The sequence below is a fragment of the Colossoma macropomum genome, unplaced genomic scaffold (genome assembly GCF_904425465.1).
Source record: "Colossoma macropomum unplaced genomic scaffold, Colossoma_macropomum, whole genome shotgun sequence".
NCBI classification, from domain to species: domain Eukaryota; kingdom Metazoa; phylum Chordata; class Actinopteri; order Characiformes; family Serrasalmidae; genus Colossoma; species Colossoma macropomum.
Genome location: NW_023494805.1, coordinates 20,141,057 through 20,158,103, shown reverse-complemented (window position 1 = coordinate 20,158,103; position 17,047 = coordinate 20,141,057). Strand labels below are relative to the sequence as shown.

At 40.5% G+C, this 17,047-nt stretch overlaps 1 protein-coding gene across 1 annotated transcript in view; it reads left to right on the top strand.

Moving 5' to 3' along the window:
* b4galt2 (UDP-Gal:betaGlcNAc beta 1,4- galactosyltransferase, polypeptide 2) overlaps positions 1-17,047 on the top strand; it is a 160,753-nt gene that overhangs the window by 132,436 nt on the left and 11,270 nt on the right. Inside the window, exon 6 of the mRNA XM_036596602.1 lies at positions 11,974-12,078. Within this exon, the coding sequence (XP_036452495.1) occupies positions 11,974-12,078 (105 nt within the window). The remainder of the gene's footprint in view (positions 1-11,973; positions 12,079-17,047) is intronic.

The window sequence follows — 17,047 nt, the reverse complement described above, 5'->3', positions numbered from 1 at the left end:
TGCATTGCATAATGGACAATGTTCAATAAATTGCTAAACTACATTATCTTAAAAGGCTACAAGATTATGTTGATACATACAGCATGACATGCTATATTTTACACAGCGTAGTACGTAATGTCCAACCATATTAAACCATAGGAGATCCATTTCTAATAGGCTAAAAGATGGTGAAATACATACTGTAAATATTAGGGGTGGGAATCTCTAGGCACCTCACGATTTGATTCGATTACGATTCAGAGGGCTGCGATGCGATTATAAAATGACTATCGATTAATCTTTTTTCTATACAGGATTTCTTTTTTCTCACTGTGTGACAACTTGGAACTTTTAAACCAAAGTATCTGTAATGATCCATAATGAATTTACTTACAATATCTTTTATTAATAAATCAAATGGAAGCGATATGGCAAGTCAACTGGAAGGCTCTCATTCACTGCTCTTGTTTGGAGCACATGAGACTCATCTGCAATAAAATGCACAGTTACGGTGAAATAAGATCCTGTGGTAATGGGTGTCCACGCAGCAGATTACAGTTATTCTACTTGTTATCTTCAGTGATTTCATAACTTCGGTTTTGGTCTCAACGGACGCAAATCCTTGGCAATAAAAGTTTTGATAGAGTTTGTAGTTCGCTTTGTCCTTTTCGATTTAGTTGGAAGTTTTGACATCGCTTGATCGATGGTCCTCTGGTTGGCAGCAACTACAACCGGGCGGAAAATGGGCGGAAACGTAATATGCTCCACAGAAGTCATAGTGCTTCCATACGCCAGCTCAGGGATCGGCAACCTGTGGCTCTTTTACTGGCCTGGTGTGGCTCCATGTTAGATTTCTAGGTAAAAATAAAATAATCCTCATTTGCAGTAAAATAAAGCTCTGCTGATCATTCAAACACAGTTTCAACAATAAATGATCTTAAATGCTGGAATTAATGTAGTCTATAACTGCTAGTTCACCTAGCTAGTAGCTAACAAAAAGGCAAAGAGAAAGATTTAAGACGAACATCCATAATTTGGAGGCGAATAGACTTATTTGCATTTATAATCAGTCAGCTGGTTTCCTGATACATTTAATCTGCAACGAGAAACTGTCAAACACTAAAAAACGTGAAACTGAAGTTAGTTTCTCGTTCTCCAGCTTCTCGTTCGAATTGTCCCATTCCACCTTAAATAGTGCCTGAGGCACCAGAATGTAACTGCTGAACCATTTAAGGTGGAACGGGACAATTTGAATGAGAAGCGACTTTAGCCTTGTAAAAAGTAGAACATTGAGAAATGTTTTACAAGAAACTGTTCTACTTTTGTGTAAAAGTTTCCAGCTGGCGATGCAAGAAAAGTAGCTACAGCTGAGCTAAAGCTGAAAGCTGAGCAAAGTAAGTCTGCGTTTTTGTTTGTATTATATTTTTACACTAGGACATTAGCATGTACTGAGACACGTACAGCCAAGATGGTAAAATGGACTCAAAATGTTGTGGCTCCCAAGGTGGTTTGATTTTTTGTTGAAAAAAAAATGACTCATTGACATTTGGGTTGCGACCCCTGCACTAGCTTTTAATGTAGTGTGCACACCACAGACTGTCCGTGCGCTGCACTTCCGCACTTTGCAAAGTTCCACTTTTTGCATTCCGTCAACATTACGTTAAGTTAAAATTTAGATTTTTTTTACATTTGTGAATTGATTCGGAATCATCCACGTCCACATCGCGGTGCATCTAAGAATCGATTTTTCCCCCCACCCTAGTAAATGTATAATATGCATTCTCTCATGCACAAGCATGAATTTAGAGGTATGTAGTCAACTTGCTTGTCGCGCACAGCATCAGCTCCATGCACAAATGCATTGTGTATGCGTTCAACATTCTGTTATAATTGTAAATTTGTGCTCCTTGCCCAGAATCTAGCTAGTCCATAATGAGCAGTATATTTTGTCTGTAGTACATAGTTTATTTTGATCAATAGAGGGAAAGCCCTGAATAAGCCTACATACCCTGTAAGCCCATTTCAAGTCTAATGTAGCCCAAGTCTAATGTAAAATATTTTATAAAATTTGAAGTAGTTTTAAAATACTGTACATCTCATCTAATAAACAAACAGCTCTTTTTGAGGTCTGTTACTGCGAGTAATTCTTTTAATTTGAGATACTTATGTCCACATTGAGGGTCCGTGAACAGGTCAGAGCCACCATGAAAACCGTGCTTAAAAATTAATCCAGGAATTCTGAATTCAGAATTTTGCGGGACAAATAAGATTAGTTTTCTGCCGCAGGGGTCTATGCCTCCAAGTGCCCACATGCTCCCCCCACGTTGCCTTTTCGGGCTGAGCCAGGTACTTGCTAAGGAACACTACCCCCAGGCCTGGCTCCAGGGGCGGGTCCCGATAACCCTTTCCCGGGCAGGATACACGGTTTTCTGCGTCCCTTTGTCAAGGAGGATTTTTGGATTTTTTAGTTAATATCTCCAGGTTGGCCTGGGAGCAGCTGGGGGTCTCCGGGAATGAGCTGGAGGAGGTTGCGGGGGACAGGGTCGTCTGGGATCCTCTGCTCTCCCAACTGCTACAGCGACCCTATCTGGATTAAGCGGTTAATGATGATGATGATGATGATGAATAAGATTAGTGATGTGCTGAAATTTTGCCCACCATAAGTTTATTAATCATCAAAATGAATCATATTTCTAAAAATAAACTAATTACTGGGCTTATTGGGAACACAGGTGAGCTTAAAGAGCTCCTGCACTCAAAAATGTGTTTTTTAAATGATTAGTTTTGTAAGTACTTCTGAAAAAGCGGTTTGTGAGGTGCTACATATCAGCTTAGCTTTGTATGCCTCAGATGAATGTTCACCCACTTCCTCCCTGATCCCACATGGGGGTTGTTAGAGATTTTGAGGCAAGAAAGTCAATTTTTGACCAAGAATAAATTTGTTTAGTGCTTTTGCAGGTCCTATTGCAGATAAAATCAAATGACGTATATAAGATTAAATTATAATTTCTCAGGCTAAATGTGATGCCAGACAAATTGAAGAACTTTTTGCATCTATGTACTCAGGTTTTCTATTTATTTATTTTTTTAGGTGAGAAAGCTTGCATATCAGCTGGCAGTAATATATATAACATCAAACAAATACAGACACAGAATGAGAAGCATTGTTCTGGATTGTTCTTTTATTTCAATAAACCTCTTTTTATAGCATTATTGCATGATGAGGCCTTGTTTTTGCTTCTTTTGTCTACAGTTTACCCCAACATGTGATCACAACGTGGGGAAACTTGCTGACAGCTACAGAACATACCTGCACTAACCTAGCTGACTTGTTTGAAATGTTTGGCTGTGCAGTAAGCTGTTAGCTGAAACAGATAAATGATCTATTATTTAAAATTGTGTTGAATTAGACTTTGTTAAATTTCTATTCTAACAAACTGTCAAATGTGATGTGTAGAGCTTTTCTAGAAGCAGGTAGCATGCTACAGGTTCATTCTGGCTCACTGAAGCTTCATTGATGCAAGTTTAGAGGTAAAAGATTCAAATCTGTGCAAGTAAACCTGTGTATTAGTGTGTGGTGCTGTAAGCCAGAGTTACTTTTAATTCATATCCTCGTTAGCAGTAGACACTAGGGTGGCATAGGGGGTGTAGTAGCATAAAAAGAACCTAACAAGAGAATAAAATCATTAAACACAATTATTTGTTTGATCTCACAATTGTGACAGACTTCACTGAGGTGAGCAGTTTCAAAAATGGGCCGTATTCCTGCTGTTATGGTTTTGAGCATTTTTCTCTGTATTGATTGGTGCAAGGTAGAGAATGTGGTAAAATAAATTCTCTCTCTTTCCTTGCTGAATCGAGAGCTTTGTGTAAAAAAGCTTGTATAAAAGGATAGCAGCACCAGCTTCAATGCATTAAGGCATCCAGATTTCCCTTGAGATTCTTCCTCCACAAGGGCTATTTTTATTGCTGAGAACTTGAGAAGGGCTGCGTGGCCGACTGTTTAAAGTCTTTATTGGGGATGCTTTAATTGTGCATGAGTGCACACTGTGGCCTGGAGGTCTGCTTGATTTGGCTTCCTTTCTGTTTAACACTTGGTGGATGTTGTTTCTTTGACAAAAAGAAAGAGTTCCAGCTGCTAGACTTTTGCTTCGAATCTTTTCTCAAAAATAAATCTGAAATGTATATTGATAGCAACATGAAAACAGATTTTTTTTTTTTTAATACAATAGAAATACCTTATAAATAATGACTTTGTATATATTTAACTTGTGAATATCTTCAATTACACAGGAAACTACTGCAAAAATCAGAAAGATTTATACAGGACAGTTATACAAGCTTACAACTTCTTACTGAATTCTCCTTTGGGGACCCACTACTGGCCAATGATGGACATATGGGTGAAGCTGTCATTCCTTCCCCAGCACCCTCAGCTGCTTGGAGACACATCACTTCTTCAGAGCGGTCAGCTGGAGACACTTCACTTCTCCAGAGTGTTCAAGAGCAGTGAGCTCAGACTCCAGGGAGTGAGTTCAGTCCCTTTCGGCACTGCAATCTCCATCCCTCTCCATGCTTTCCCCCACTCCCTCACTACTATTCTGTCCACCGTCCCCTCACCCCCACCACTTTCCTTTAGAGGGCCGCCGGTCTGACAGCTCAGGGTTGAGAATCAAGTTCATCTGTCATTCCGAGCAGCGTCTCTGCCTCTGAAAAGCTTTCGCCCTCACTCCACCCATCCCAGCTGCCACCGCATCCTGGCAGCTCAGCCCTGCTATGAGTGAACTGAATCCCAAACGCCCATATGGACACATAGTCCAGTGTCTGTGTCTGGCTGGAAGGCAGGCTGACCACAACCCTAAGGAGTCATGACCCTGACAGGCACTGCGGCACACTCTCCTACAGGTGTACCGTGACCAGCTCTGCTCTGTTAGCAGTGTCCTGCTATCATGTCCAGCAGAGGGATGAGCTTGACGTTTGTAGAATCTTTGCTAGCTTTTTGAACACTGTTTTCTTTAAATACTCTGATCTGCAATCAAGCATTAGAATATGCATATAATAATTAGCAAGAGTTCTCCTGGAGTGACAGGTACAGAACAACTAGTCCTTCTTCACTAGCAACACGCGAAGGGCAGAGCTTGATGTCTGTAAGATCTCTGCTAGCATGTGAATTTATTTTAATATTTCCATTATAGTGTTTCCCAATTTTTTTTATTGCTAAAATTGAATTAAGTAGCATTACTGAGTCAGGAGGCAGATGTGAAATGCTAAAATATGATGTGTGTACTGCTGCAAGTCACCCTGTAAAGCTGGAAAGAGGCATCAGGTCAGATATTACATATGTCTTTACATATTAATGTCACATGCACAGGCTCAAAAAGAAGGTCTAGCTCAATGTTTAGGTCTCAAATGCAATATCAACATTATACTGATGAAGATATGATGACAACAGTAGTTACTTCACTTACATCCTTAGGAGGCATGTTGTTCGCCAAGTTTTGACTGAATTCTCTTTGAATAGTCCTTCAGTACAGTCACAATTATCAGATTCGTCCATATGGGGAAGGGGTCCGAAGCCCAGCTGACATTACAAAATACAGGTTATGTGCAGTTACTCATTTCCACCAGAGAGGTCTTCAAATCCCCAAAGCTCACACTAAAAAACTTAAAACTAAGTTACACTTTATTAATACGTTTTTCAATGGCAATTTCAATAAAATAATAATTTTGCTGCTCATCCATGCTCAGTATAGGAGCAGCACAGTGTCACCAGTAAAAGCGGCTTAAATGTTGTGCTGTTTCTGACTGTCAGGAAGCAAATGCATCATGACAGCCTCCCAAAGGATCCAGACATCCAAAATGAGTGACTGAAGTCTGTGTTTTTCTGATGTCCCAGCACATAACAGTTTGTGTACATTTTATGCCTGACTGCTTTTTTTTAAATAAAGCACAATTCAGGGCAGCCAGTCAAAACAAAGATAATTTACATATCTCAGTCTTAAAGGTTATAACAAAACAGCCTGTTTAATTCTGAAGGATGAAAGGATGGAAATGGCAGGTCAAGTCAAGAGGCTTTTATTGTCATTCCATCTATGTTCAAGTACACAGTGGAGCAAAATTCCATTCCTCCAGGAACACGGTGCAACATGGAACAAAATAGACAGTACAAAGTGCAGATGTGTAGAACATTAAGCTCGAAACAATACAATAAACATGATAATTAAAACAGACATTAGACACAGTAAACAGACAGGACAGTGCAGCGCCAACACAGCACTCAAAGTTATAAGTTGACTCCAGGGGGTAAATTAAATATACAAAGATGTAAAATATGGGCTCATTAACATTTCACCCATTTCATTTGTCTTATTTGGCTTCATCTCTGGACTGCTGCCACTGTTGATCCTCTTTTGTGAAGAAACCCCTGTTGTTTGTTTGGTGGCTGCCATGACTTTGTGAACTGTGCCAAAGAAACCGTCCCCTTCTGCCCCTGTACACAATGATTTTTAAAAGGAATGAGAGCAAGTCTTCTCCCTAAAGGCAGATGTAGTGCCCTGGGGCTGATTTATCCCTTCACATGCATAATGGAAGATGGCGCCTCCCCCTGCCCCATGCCATCCGCCTTCAAAGCCACAGGCCCTCTGGAAGGTCAACTCCGTGCACGTTTGCTGACTGAAGACATTGTGGACAGCAATAGCCCGGGGAGAGGTGTGCATGTGTGCTGGTGTGTGTGTGTGTGTGTGTTGATGTTTGTGAGTGTGTGTGTAGGACGCAGATGACTGCCCTGCCCTGATGCACAGCAAATGTTCCTTCAGAATCGCTTAGAAAAGCAAAGTGCAGAAGTGTGGAGTTCAGTTCTTCCCCGCGGTCAAGTGCAGCAGGAAGCAGCAGTAGCCTCAGATGTGGACGGAGGCCCTGGAGGGACTATTCCCCACTCCTTTTTGCAGGCAGGTAGTGGAAGTGGAAGCTGGCAGGTGCGCTCCAGAGTTGACTGTAACGTTTAAACTAAGTGGCAGGGGACGAGACACGAAAGATTTTGCCAGAAATTGGTAGCTGTCAGCACAAAGGATGAAATTTTCCTGCAATACTCTGCTCAAATCCACAGAGGATTTGTTATCGTAAGTTGGTGTAAGGTACTGTAATTGAGGCTCTGTTAGTTCAGCTTCAGTGGCCTTGCCAGTTTGCTTTGTCCACTCAAACAAGCTCATCCATGATTTCAGTTTGTAAGCGCTGGACTGTGGAGAGAACAGCAAGAGCTAGACTCATCAGACTTGCTTTATTTTTGTTTGAGTGGCTCTCAGCGAGGGTTGTCACAGTCAATCAATTAAACTTAATTACTCAGTTTTTTAAAAATCATTGATGAATAGTCATCTCGAATTGGCAATGACTGAGTATCAGTTTGCATAATTAAGTAGTATTTTACATTCTCACATCACACTTAAAAAGGTTGGTTCTTCAAGAGTGGGGATGGTACCATTTAACCAAAAACCATTTAAGCAAGAAATGTTTCTATGTAGAACCCTTGAAGAACCTTGAAGAAGTGTATGAGTGTGTACTGTTCTCTCTCTCGTATCGCGGCTGTTGCGGAACAAAACATTGTATCTTTATTTTTGTCATTTTTAAGTTTTTGACATGATTTGAAAATACCTGCTGCCTTTTATGTTGTGTGTAAGTTTAATGATGATTAACCAAAAGAAATGGCCCAAAATGACTTGGATAAAAGTCTGGTTCCATTGACTTTCAATAAATGTAAAGTATGTTTTTCCTTCTCCTGTAAAGTTACTATATTGCAAATAAGAGGTTTTGTTCCAACAGCAGTTTTTTATTTTTTAGTGTCATTTTTGATAGTCTGTGTTACTTTTAAGAAAAACAGTAAGAAATAAAGTGCTGCTTGATCAGAATCTGCCAAGATTGGAATTGGCAGATTCATTGTTTTGATTTTGGCTGATCTGTCTTGGAATTTTGATGTAAATAAGGTGAGGCAGGTAAATGTGCTTGCGCTGTATTTAATTGCTGCTGCTGCACCTAAAGCAAAATGACATAATTGATGTACATAAGCATTAATCATTGTACAAAAAAATCACTTTCTAAGTAGCACTTTATTTGATTCATGATATCTACATAGACCAAATGCCCATCTTAGGAACTCCAGGTGTAAGCTTGTTTTTTCTATGAGAAAAATTAATGAAGTTCTCGAAAATCGCTGATACATGCCCTTTGGTAAACTAAAATGTTTCAAAGCTGATAAAGTTTGCCGTGCTGACATTCTTTCTCAGAACGTCACCTCTGAGTTACGAGGTCACTAAGCAGCAGAAATACAAGTATTGCTACTTGCAAGCTAACACAGTTGCGTGTTAAACTGACCTCAAGCTTTGTTAAGTGTGTTAAGTTGCTTTAGCAGTGGTAGCTACAGTGTGAGTAGCTAGTGTTGGTATATAACAGTGCTTAAGTTTAATAGTAAATTTATTTCCATGCAGCGTCATTTCATTATAGAAGAATGTTAACATGCTTATATATGTAAAATTATTCATATTTTGACTGCTAAACAACCTCGTAATTCAGAAGATCCAGTGTCATTTTGGCGGGTGATCTTAATCAGCCATCAAAAATTTAGGATCATGCAACACTTGGGACAAAAAACATTAGCAGTGTTTTCTAAACTATAAAAAAGCACATAGTGAAAAGCTTCTGGTCTGAAGGAGATTTGAACAGCTGAACGCTGTTCTGACATTACAACAATTTGTCAGATGTTGATTTGTCACTTAGCGTCTATCAGCTGTATAATACAAGCCCTGATTTCTATGCAAGACAGCTCATAGCAACCTTTACAGGGGTAGGTCTGCTGTTAAGAAAGTTCAGGTCAAGGCTTTCAGAAGAGGGCAGTGGAGTTACTGACCAGGGCAATGAGCTCATCTACTGTGATGTATGAGAGAGCGAGAAGGGGTAAAGATTTCATGCAGTCAGCACCGTGCCCAAAGAGGAGTGGCTCAATTTAACCTGATTCAACCTATTTCTCTCTCTCTCTCTCTCTCTCTTTCTCTCTCTCTCTCTCTCTCTCTCTCTCTCTCTCTCTCTCTCTCTCTCACTCTCTCTGTTCTCCCACTCCACTTTCATTTCGGCTCTGGTCGAGGAGACATGAAGCAGTACTAATGATTCCAATTCCCTCCGACTCCACGGGTCTAATGCAATTAACTGAACTTGTGGAGAGGGAGGGAGGGAGAGGGTCTGGAGAAATTCACCCTTAATCCAATCAGAGCGAGAGAGAGAGTGGTTATATGTATGTGCTGAGCCAAAATGAGCATCCAGTCAAGAGTTTTAATTATAACCCTCACTATATAGAGGAAATCTTTCCTAATCACAGCTCGTCTCATTTGCTAAATGAGTTATCTTGAGTTATTCAGCCCCAAATAATGCAGTTACGTTCAGTGTGGGCATACAATAATTGCTGGTTTGTCATTTTCCTTCCTTCAACTTCTTCTGGTCAAACCTCTCTCAACACGCATATACAGGAGTGTGTGTGTGTGTGTGTGTGTGTGTGTGTGTGTACATGCCTTAGAAGAAAGATTCAGATGCTTAAACCACACCAATGTCCAACTCCATGTACAGCAGTTGAGTTAACTGATAGGTTTGAATCTGACCTGACTGTAAATCTCTGAGTGGAGATGTCACTGATCTGATCCCCAGTAGTCGGAATCAGGCTGGTATCAGTCTTTGTTTGGTGGTGTGTGAGGCAGTGACCAATGAGCAGTTCTGGTCCGCACACAAAGATGGATTAGCATTGTTATGGCCAGTTCATTTCACAGTGATAAGAATTTGGTCAGACTTTTTAATAAAAAAGCACTCTTCCACAATCCCATTTGTCTGAATAGGCAAATAAATTCACATGAATTTTACTGAATTGCAAGAGAAAAGGAGAAAAATCTGGTCTTTGAGATATGAAGGTCTGAATGAAATTGTAAGCAGTAAAAGGGATGTTTTTTCTATTGGAAATGTCATTGAATAAAACAAGTATTCAGTTCCGATGGTACTTGAGTAAAGTGCAGATCTTCCAAAACAATACCTAAGTAGTAACTAAGTACAATTAGTATTCTCCACCCTTGCATAAGTGTGTGTGTGTCTGTGTTGGTTTGCTGGTCAGATTCACTCTCAGTACTCAGGCTGCTTGCTAATCAGGTCAGCAGCTGCAGGTGTTTAGAACTTGAGCCAAATGCTAATTAGCATCATGAACACAGTTGATGTGCGTGTTTTTGGTTTGAGCTGCTTCTCGGTTTGGACATCCGAGATGGGAGCATCTCCAGCTCAACACAGACGTTAACAGCTACTGAAACTCGCTCTAAGAGTGATTAAGAACACACAGCTTTATTCAGCAGCGTTACAGCAACACATCAACACCCTGAACAGCTGTGCTTAGCATTTCATAGCATGTCCCTGCCTTACTGTTTACTCTCTCTGTCTCTGTCTCTCACTCTCTCTGTTTCTCTCCATCTTTTTCTCGCTCTTTCTTTCTTTTTCTTTCCATCTCTTTATCTCTCTGCGTGTCTCTTTTTCACTCCTTTCCTCCCTTTCTTTATCTCTCTCTGTTTCTCTCATCTTTCTTTCTCTCTTCCACTCTCTTTCTCTCCACCTCACTTACTCTTTCTCTTTTTCATTCCTCTCATCCCTCTTTTTTCTCTTTCTGTTGCTCTCTCTGCCTATCTCTTTCTCTCCATCTCTCTCTTTCTTTCTCTCTCTTTCTCTCCATCTGTTCCTCACTTTCTTTTTCTTTCCATCTCTTTATCCGTCTCTATGCCTCTCTTTTTCTCTTAATTCCTCTCCATCCCTCTCTTTTTCTCTCTCTCTGTTTCTATCCATCTCTTTCTTTCTCTCTCTTGCACTCTTTCTCTCCACCTCACTCACTCATTATTTTTCTCCATTCCTCATCCCTCTTTTTCACTCTTTCTATAGCTCTCTCTCTGCCTATCTGTATTTCTCTCCATCTCTCTTTGTCTCTCTTTCTCAGCATGCCCCCCCCACCTCTATCTTGCATTTTCATCATAATCTCAGCGCTGCTCCTGTGAAATCTCCACAGTTTCTAGGTCAAGAATACACAGAGATTAAAAACAAACCCCCCCTCATGCTGAATAATTTATGACGAGGGTCTCGGTCTTGTTTTATTAGGGGGGACAAAACCTCTCGCGCAAACATGCACACGCGTCCTCACACAAATTGGAGGGATTTCCATATAATCAAGCGCTTTAAGAAAAACATCCGATCTTTAGAAACACAACAACGTGACGATCACATGACAAAGAAAGATGCGCTGTAATGCCTGAAGACGGAGCTCAGCCAGGAGATTAGAGCAGCGCAGATTGTTCCAGCAGGCTTCACTCGGTCTAAGCTTATTCAGGAAAATGGAGCTGTGGAAGAGTGGAAGAGTCCTGAGTTGGCCGGTGTCTCCAGGAAAAAGAGCCAGCTCTAATTATTTTACCCAGTTTTCATTCTGTTCACTTCACTCGCTTCTGCATGTGTTTGTGCTCAGGTGCTAACGAGGTTTGGATGAGGGAAAGCTGATTCTTCTTTATTGTTAATCAGTGAAGCTCCTGAAACACAACAAATAATGATGTCAAGCTTGACTACGTTTAAGAGACTGGAACACAAAAACATGGAGATCAGTCAGACGAGTTGCTCTCTGATCTTCACTCCACACTGTAGAGGCTGAACAGCCTCAGTCTGCACTGATTTACTGCCATAAACTAACTCTAGAACCAACTCTTTCTTTCTTTCTTTGTGTATTTCTGTATTTTTGTCTATTGGTTTTCTTTTTTCAATTTCTTTGTTTTTGGTTGTTCTTTTCTTTATTTCTTTTTTTTCTTTCATTCATTAATTCTGTCTGTATTTTCTTTCATTGTTTTTGTTTATTTCTCTCTCTCTCTCTCTCTCTCTCGCTCTCTCTCTCTCTCTCTCTCTCTCTCTCTCTCTCTCTCTCGCTCTCTCTCTCTCTCTCTCTTTCAGGATTACTCTGAATGGTATGAAGGTCTCTCGGCCGGATGTGCGGATTGGTCGGTACAGGATGATAAAGCATGAGAGGGATAAGCACAATGAACCAAACCCCCAGAGGTGAGCCCCCTGCCTCCCGCTGCATCATTAACACTCACACTCACAGCACACTCTCTGGTCTATATAAATAACAGAGTTTACTTGCATTGAGCTGCAGCACTCTGCTGTAGAGGCACTATATTCACTCCCACTCTGTGGCTTTTGATACATTGATCTGAAATGTACAAGAGCAATTTAAGATCACGTTGCTCACAAATGTGTGTGCTTGAACACTGGCAGGCCAGCGTGCTTTTCTCAGGCTCGTACGAAGAAGAAATGTGTAGGAGGAGGTGCTTCTTTCAGCGCCTTTATATTGAATGAACAATGTCAGTGTACTCAGTGATGCTCCATAGTGAAAATTCTTGGCTAAAACCAAACTTGAAATTCAGGACGTGAGGGTTTATTTATTTCCCTTTTAACCCTTTTGTGCTGTTACATCAATTTATCTGTATTAGTTTATTTAGCTTCTTGTTCATGAATGAAACTTTATAAAAAAAAAAACTACAAGCACTTTTGTTGATGGGCTATCCAGAGGGCTAGCCTAAGGGAGTTGATGTCTCTTATTGAGTCACTGACTGATGTATCCCTGACTGACACTCATTATTCAAACAAGCATGCTCAAGTGTCTCTCAAGAAAGCAGCAGGTGGTGCTATACACCTTTCAATGCCACCTTCATGTTCTCCCAACACTACCAAAATAAGGCCAACAAATAATGCAAGAAAGCAGAAACATGTTCATTAAAACACATCATGGGTCTTACTATAATGATGACCTAAGACAGGTAAAATAACGTGAGAACATGTATTTAAGGTAAAGCTATGTCTGACTTCAGTTGGAATTTTCCCATTATCTTGCAGTTTAAGCAGCCTTATTTAGCTTTTTTTGGTTGTTCCAGGTGAAGATAAAGTCATCAAGCACTAGTACATGACCACTAAGTGCAATAGTATGTAAACTTTAATAGTAATTTAATGTGTCGATTGCTATTTTTGGAATTATTCCTTTTAAAGAGTTCGTCAAGTTAACATTAGCTAGCTCCAAATCTGTACTACTATGCTAGTGCTGCTGCATAGTAGGTACATTACTGTGCTAAATTAGGCCTAGCTGGAGAGCTAGCTAAATCTCTGTCTTCGGATTCACTCAGGACATAGCAGTAGACACATCCTGTCAAAATTATGAAATTAATTATGAAATAAGACCACTTTCGTTTTGAGGCACAAGGTGAGGATTGCCAGCATGGGACGCATAGACCATGTGCCTTCAGGCAGGAATGGCACTGCTGTCATAAGGCGTCCAATATTATTGTACTGCATTCCACTTATTATTATTATTATTATTACTATTACTCTTAATATTAATATTATTATGTACATTTGTGTATTGAGGCCACTCCGTATATGTCATGAAGAAGTAAGTCTACACCAAAAGTTTTGACTTTTTCAACATGTTTGGAGATACAGATATCAAGTCCTTATGTATAACAGTGCTGATAGATAAAGGAGATATAATTTAACAAGTGACACTTAGAATTATTATTTTTGTCATCCTTTATATCATTGAAATGAACAGTAAAGCAATGTGGAAAAGGTAAGTAGAGCCCTACATATATCACTACTCTAAATGTGTCAAGATAAAATCAGATGTTAATCATTAGCACACTTTTAAAGAATATTGTGGAGGAACTTGTCTTATTTAAACCTCAGATATCTGGTCTGGTTTGCTCTTTATTATTGGAATGTGTGGTACTATCATGTCTAGATCAAAAGAGCTCTCGGAGGCCTCCCTGAGAATCTGGGAGGGGGTTTAAGCAGATATCCAAAGTATTGGAAATCAATCATTCTACTGTTCAGAAGATTTAAAACCACTGCCAACTTGTCCCGGGCACGCTGCCTCAGCAAATTTAACCCAAGAACAGTCCGTAAGATGCTAAAGGAAGTCTCTAAGAACCCTAATCACAAGATCTACAGGTAGCTCTTCCCACTGTAGATATAAAAGTGCTATTGTTAGAAAAACATTGCACAAATTTACCTACATGAGAGGAAGCCTTTGCTGTCTAAAAAGAACATTGTGGCAAGACTAAAGTTTGCTAAGAAACATCTAGGTAAGGATCGGGACTTCTGGAACAATGTGCTATGGATAGACAAGTCAAAGATAGTTATTTGGCCACAATACCAGAATCCATATTTGGCAAAAACCAGCATTTGATCAGCAGAACCTCATACCAACTGTAAGGCTTGGTTGTGGAAATGTTATGGTTTGGGGCTCTTCTGTGCTGCCTCAGGGCCTGGCCAACTTGCAGTCATCAAATTGACTATGAATTCTCTTTAACACCAGAGAGTGCTTGAGGAGACTGTGATCTGTAAAAAGTTGAAGCTGAAGAATTGGACCTTCCAACAGGATAATGATTCTAAACATATAAATAAATCTTACAAGGAATGGCCTAGTTAAGGCCCAGAGCTGAATCCCATTGAAATGCTATGGGGGGATTTGAAATGAGCTGTACATGCAAGAAACCCCTGAAACATTGCACAGCAAAAATGTCTCGCAGTAGATGTCAGAAACTCGTAAACAGTTACGTAAATGTCTACATAAAGTTGTTTCTGCCAAAAAGGGCAGTACTAGTTACTGAAGCCAGGGGTGTACTTCCTTTTTCAACACACAAAATGACTTCTCAGGTTTTTTTTAATAAATGATTGCAAAAAGTCAAATTTCCATGTTTTTTTTTAGTTCTATAAGATAGCATGTATCTGTGCATACTGTTTAACTGAAGATTAAGTACTGATATGTCTACATTTCAGAAAAAGATAAACATTTCTTATAGACTTATTTATTTTTGCCCATTTATGGCTGGACATTTTTGTGGCCAAAACTAGTGCCTTCCTAGTAGAACTTGCAAAGTGAGCTCTGTGTAGAATTTTGTAAAGCATCCCGTGATTGGGATCGAATCCTAGTGGTGCCGTTGCACCGTCCATGACTGGGAGACCACAGGAACGTAATTGGCTGCCGTGGAGAATGGAGGAATGAATGATTGCCTCTTTCTGTCCAGTCTGGGTGTCTGTTTGTTTAGTCACCTGATGGGCATCTAAATGTGTCTTGGAGTATGAAAATATGAGGATCAGGCTTCACAAGCTTCTCTTTCAGATTGCACATTGGTAGCATGGTCATGCAGTATGAGAATAGAGATACGTATGAATTGTGCATTAGAGATGACTGAACTGGAGGAAAATAATACGAAAGTACAAAGGAGTTTTAAATAAAGAATGTGCGCTTTGTAAAGGCCGCTTGTATGAGTCATACAGCATGCTGGAGAGTAGCAGCGTCCTCATGTGAACTGATGTTCAACTTTTCCTTTTCACACTCCAAGTGCAGTTAGAGTTGTGCACCTCTGCTTTTTCCATGGATTTGATCATATGAACTCATGTTGAGTTAGAGTTTATTCGGAGTTTGAAAAGTCCTGGTATCAGTGGGTGTCACTGAATGAAAAAAGCCCAATCAGAGGCCCCATCTCTTGTATGTTGGGTTGTGAAGATGGATTGTTCTCAGGCAAAGAGAATGCAGTGAAGAGCAACAAATTGCAAAACAATTCCAGCAGCTGACACAGGCAGTGAGAGGTTAGCTCGCTCTTTATCAGTCGTAGATGGGGCTCATGGTGAGACAGCGAGACAGAAGAGCAGGACAGCCATTAAAAGTTGGCGATGGTCTTTTCTCTGGCGTGAGCTGCAGCTCATCTCATCTCAGCACTGAGTGGATCTGAGTGAAGTGCACTTTCTTTCTCTGCATCTCTCTCGCTCCCCGCTCTGCCTACATGTCGGCCTTTTCCATCTTTCTCTCTCTATATCTCATTCCCTCCCTTTCTTTCTCTATCACTTTTTCACTTTTAATGCCCTGACCACCTTCTTAAGTCTCTCTCCCTCTATTGCTGTCTATCTCTTTCTTTATCTTCTCTCTCTCGCTCTTTCTCTCTGCTATATCTGCCCCACCTTCTCCCTCTATTACTCTTTCTTTCTGTTTCTCTCTCTCTGCTTTATCTGCCCACCTTCTTAGCCTCTTGTGTTCATCTCTCCCTCGCTCTTTACCTCTCTCTATCCCTCTTTCCCCTTCTCTCTGCTCTGTCTGCCTACTTTTCTTTCTTTTCTTTCTCTCCCTCTCCTTTTTCTTTACCTCCCTCTCTCCCTCTTCCTCTCTCTCTCTCCCTCTCCCTTTGTCTTTCTCTCTCTGCTCTCTGTCAATCTATTCTTTCTTTTTCTTTCATTCTTTCTTGCTTTTTTTCTTTCTTTTTCTTTCTTTCCCTCATCTATCTGCCCATCATCTCTCTATCTCTGTCTGTCTCTCTCTCTGCTGTCTGTCTTTCCTTTCTTTCTTTCTTTCTTTTTCTTTCTTTCTTTCTTTCTTTCCCTTTTCCATCATCTGTCTGCCCATCATCTCTCTATCTGTCTCTCTCTGCTCTTCTTTCTTTCTTTGTTTCTTTCTTTGTTTCTTTGCTTTCTTTCTTTCTTTCTTTCTTTCTTTCTTTCTTTCTTTCTTTCTTTCCCCCATCTATCTGCCCATCATCTCTCTCTCACTCTCTCTCTGCTTTGTCTGTCCCATCTTTTCTTTCTTTCTTTCTTTCTTTCTTTCTGCCTATCTGCTCTGTCTGCACCCCCCTCTCTGTCTTTCTTTCTCTCAACGACTGATTCTGATAATGGAGATAATGAGCTCTCCTCTCTCCTTTAGCTGCACGCTACATGCTAAATTTCTCTCCACTGGAGGGAAGGAGGAGTGGAGGAGAGCTGCGCATCTGCGCTGACAGTAATGAACCCCATCCAGTGGTGCTGAAGTGGGCCTTCTGTCACAGGCAGGCGGTTTGTTTGGGTTCTGTCATGCATCGGAATAATCGGCTACCTGCGGCCCCTCCCTCTGCTCCCACCCATACGGACTCAGAACTTTGCCGTGGAGTGTTTTTATAGGCTTCAGTTAACCCAGAGCAATTCCTTTGAGAAGGTCTCTGCTGGA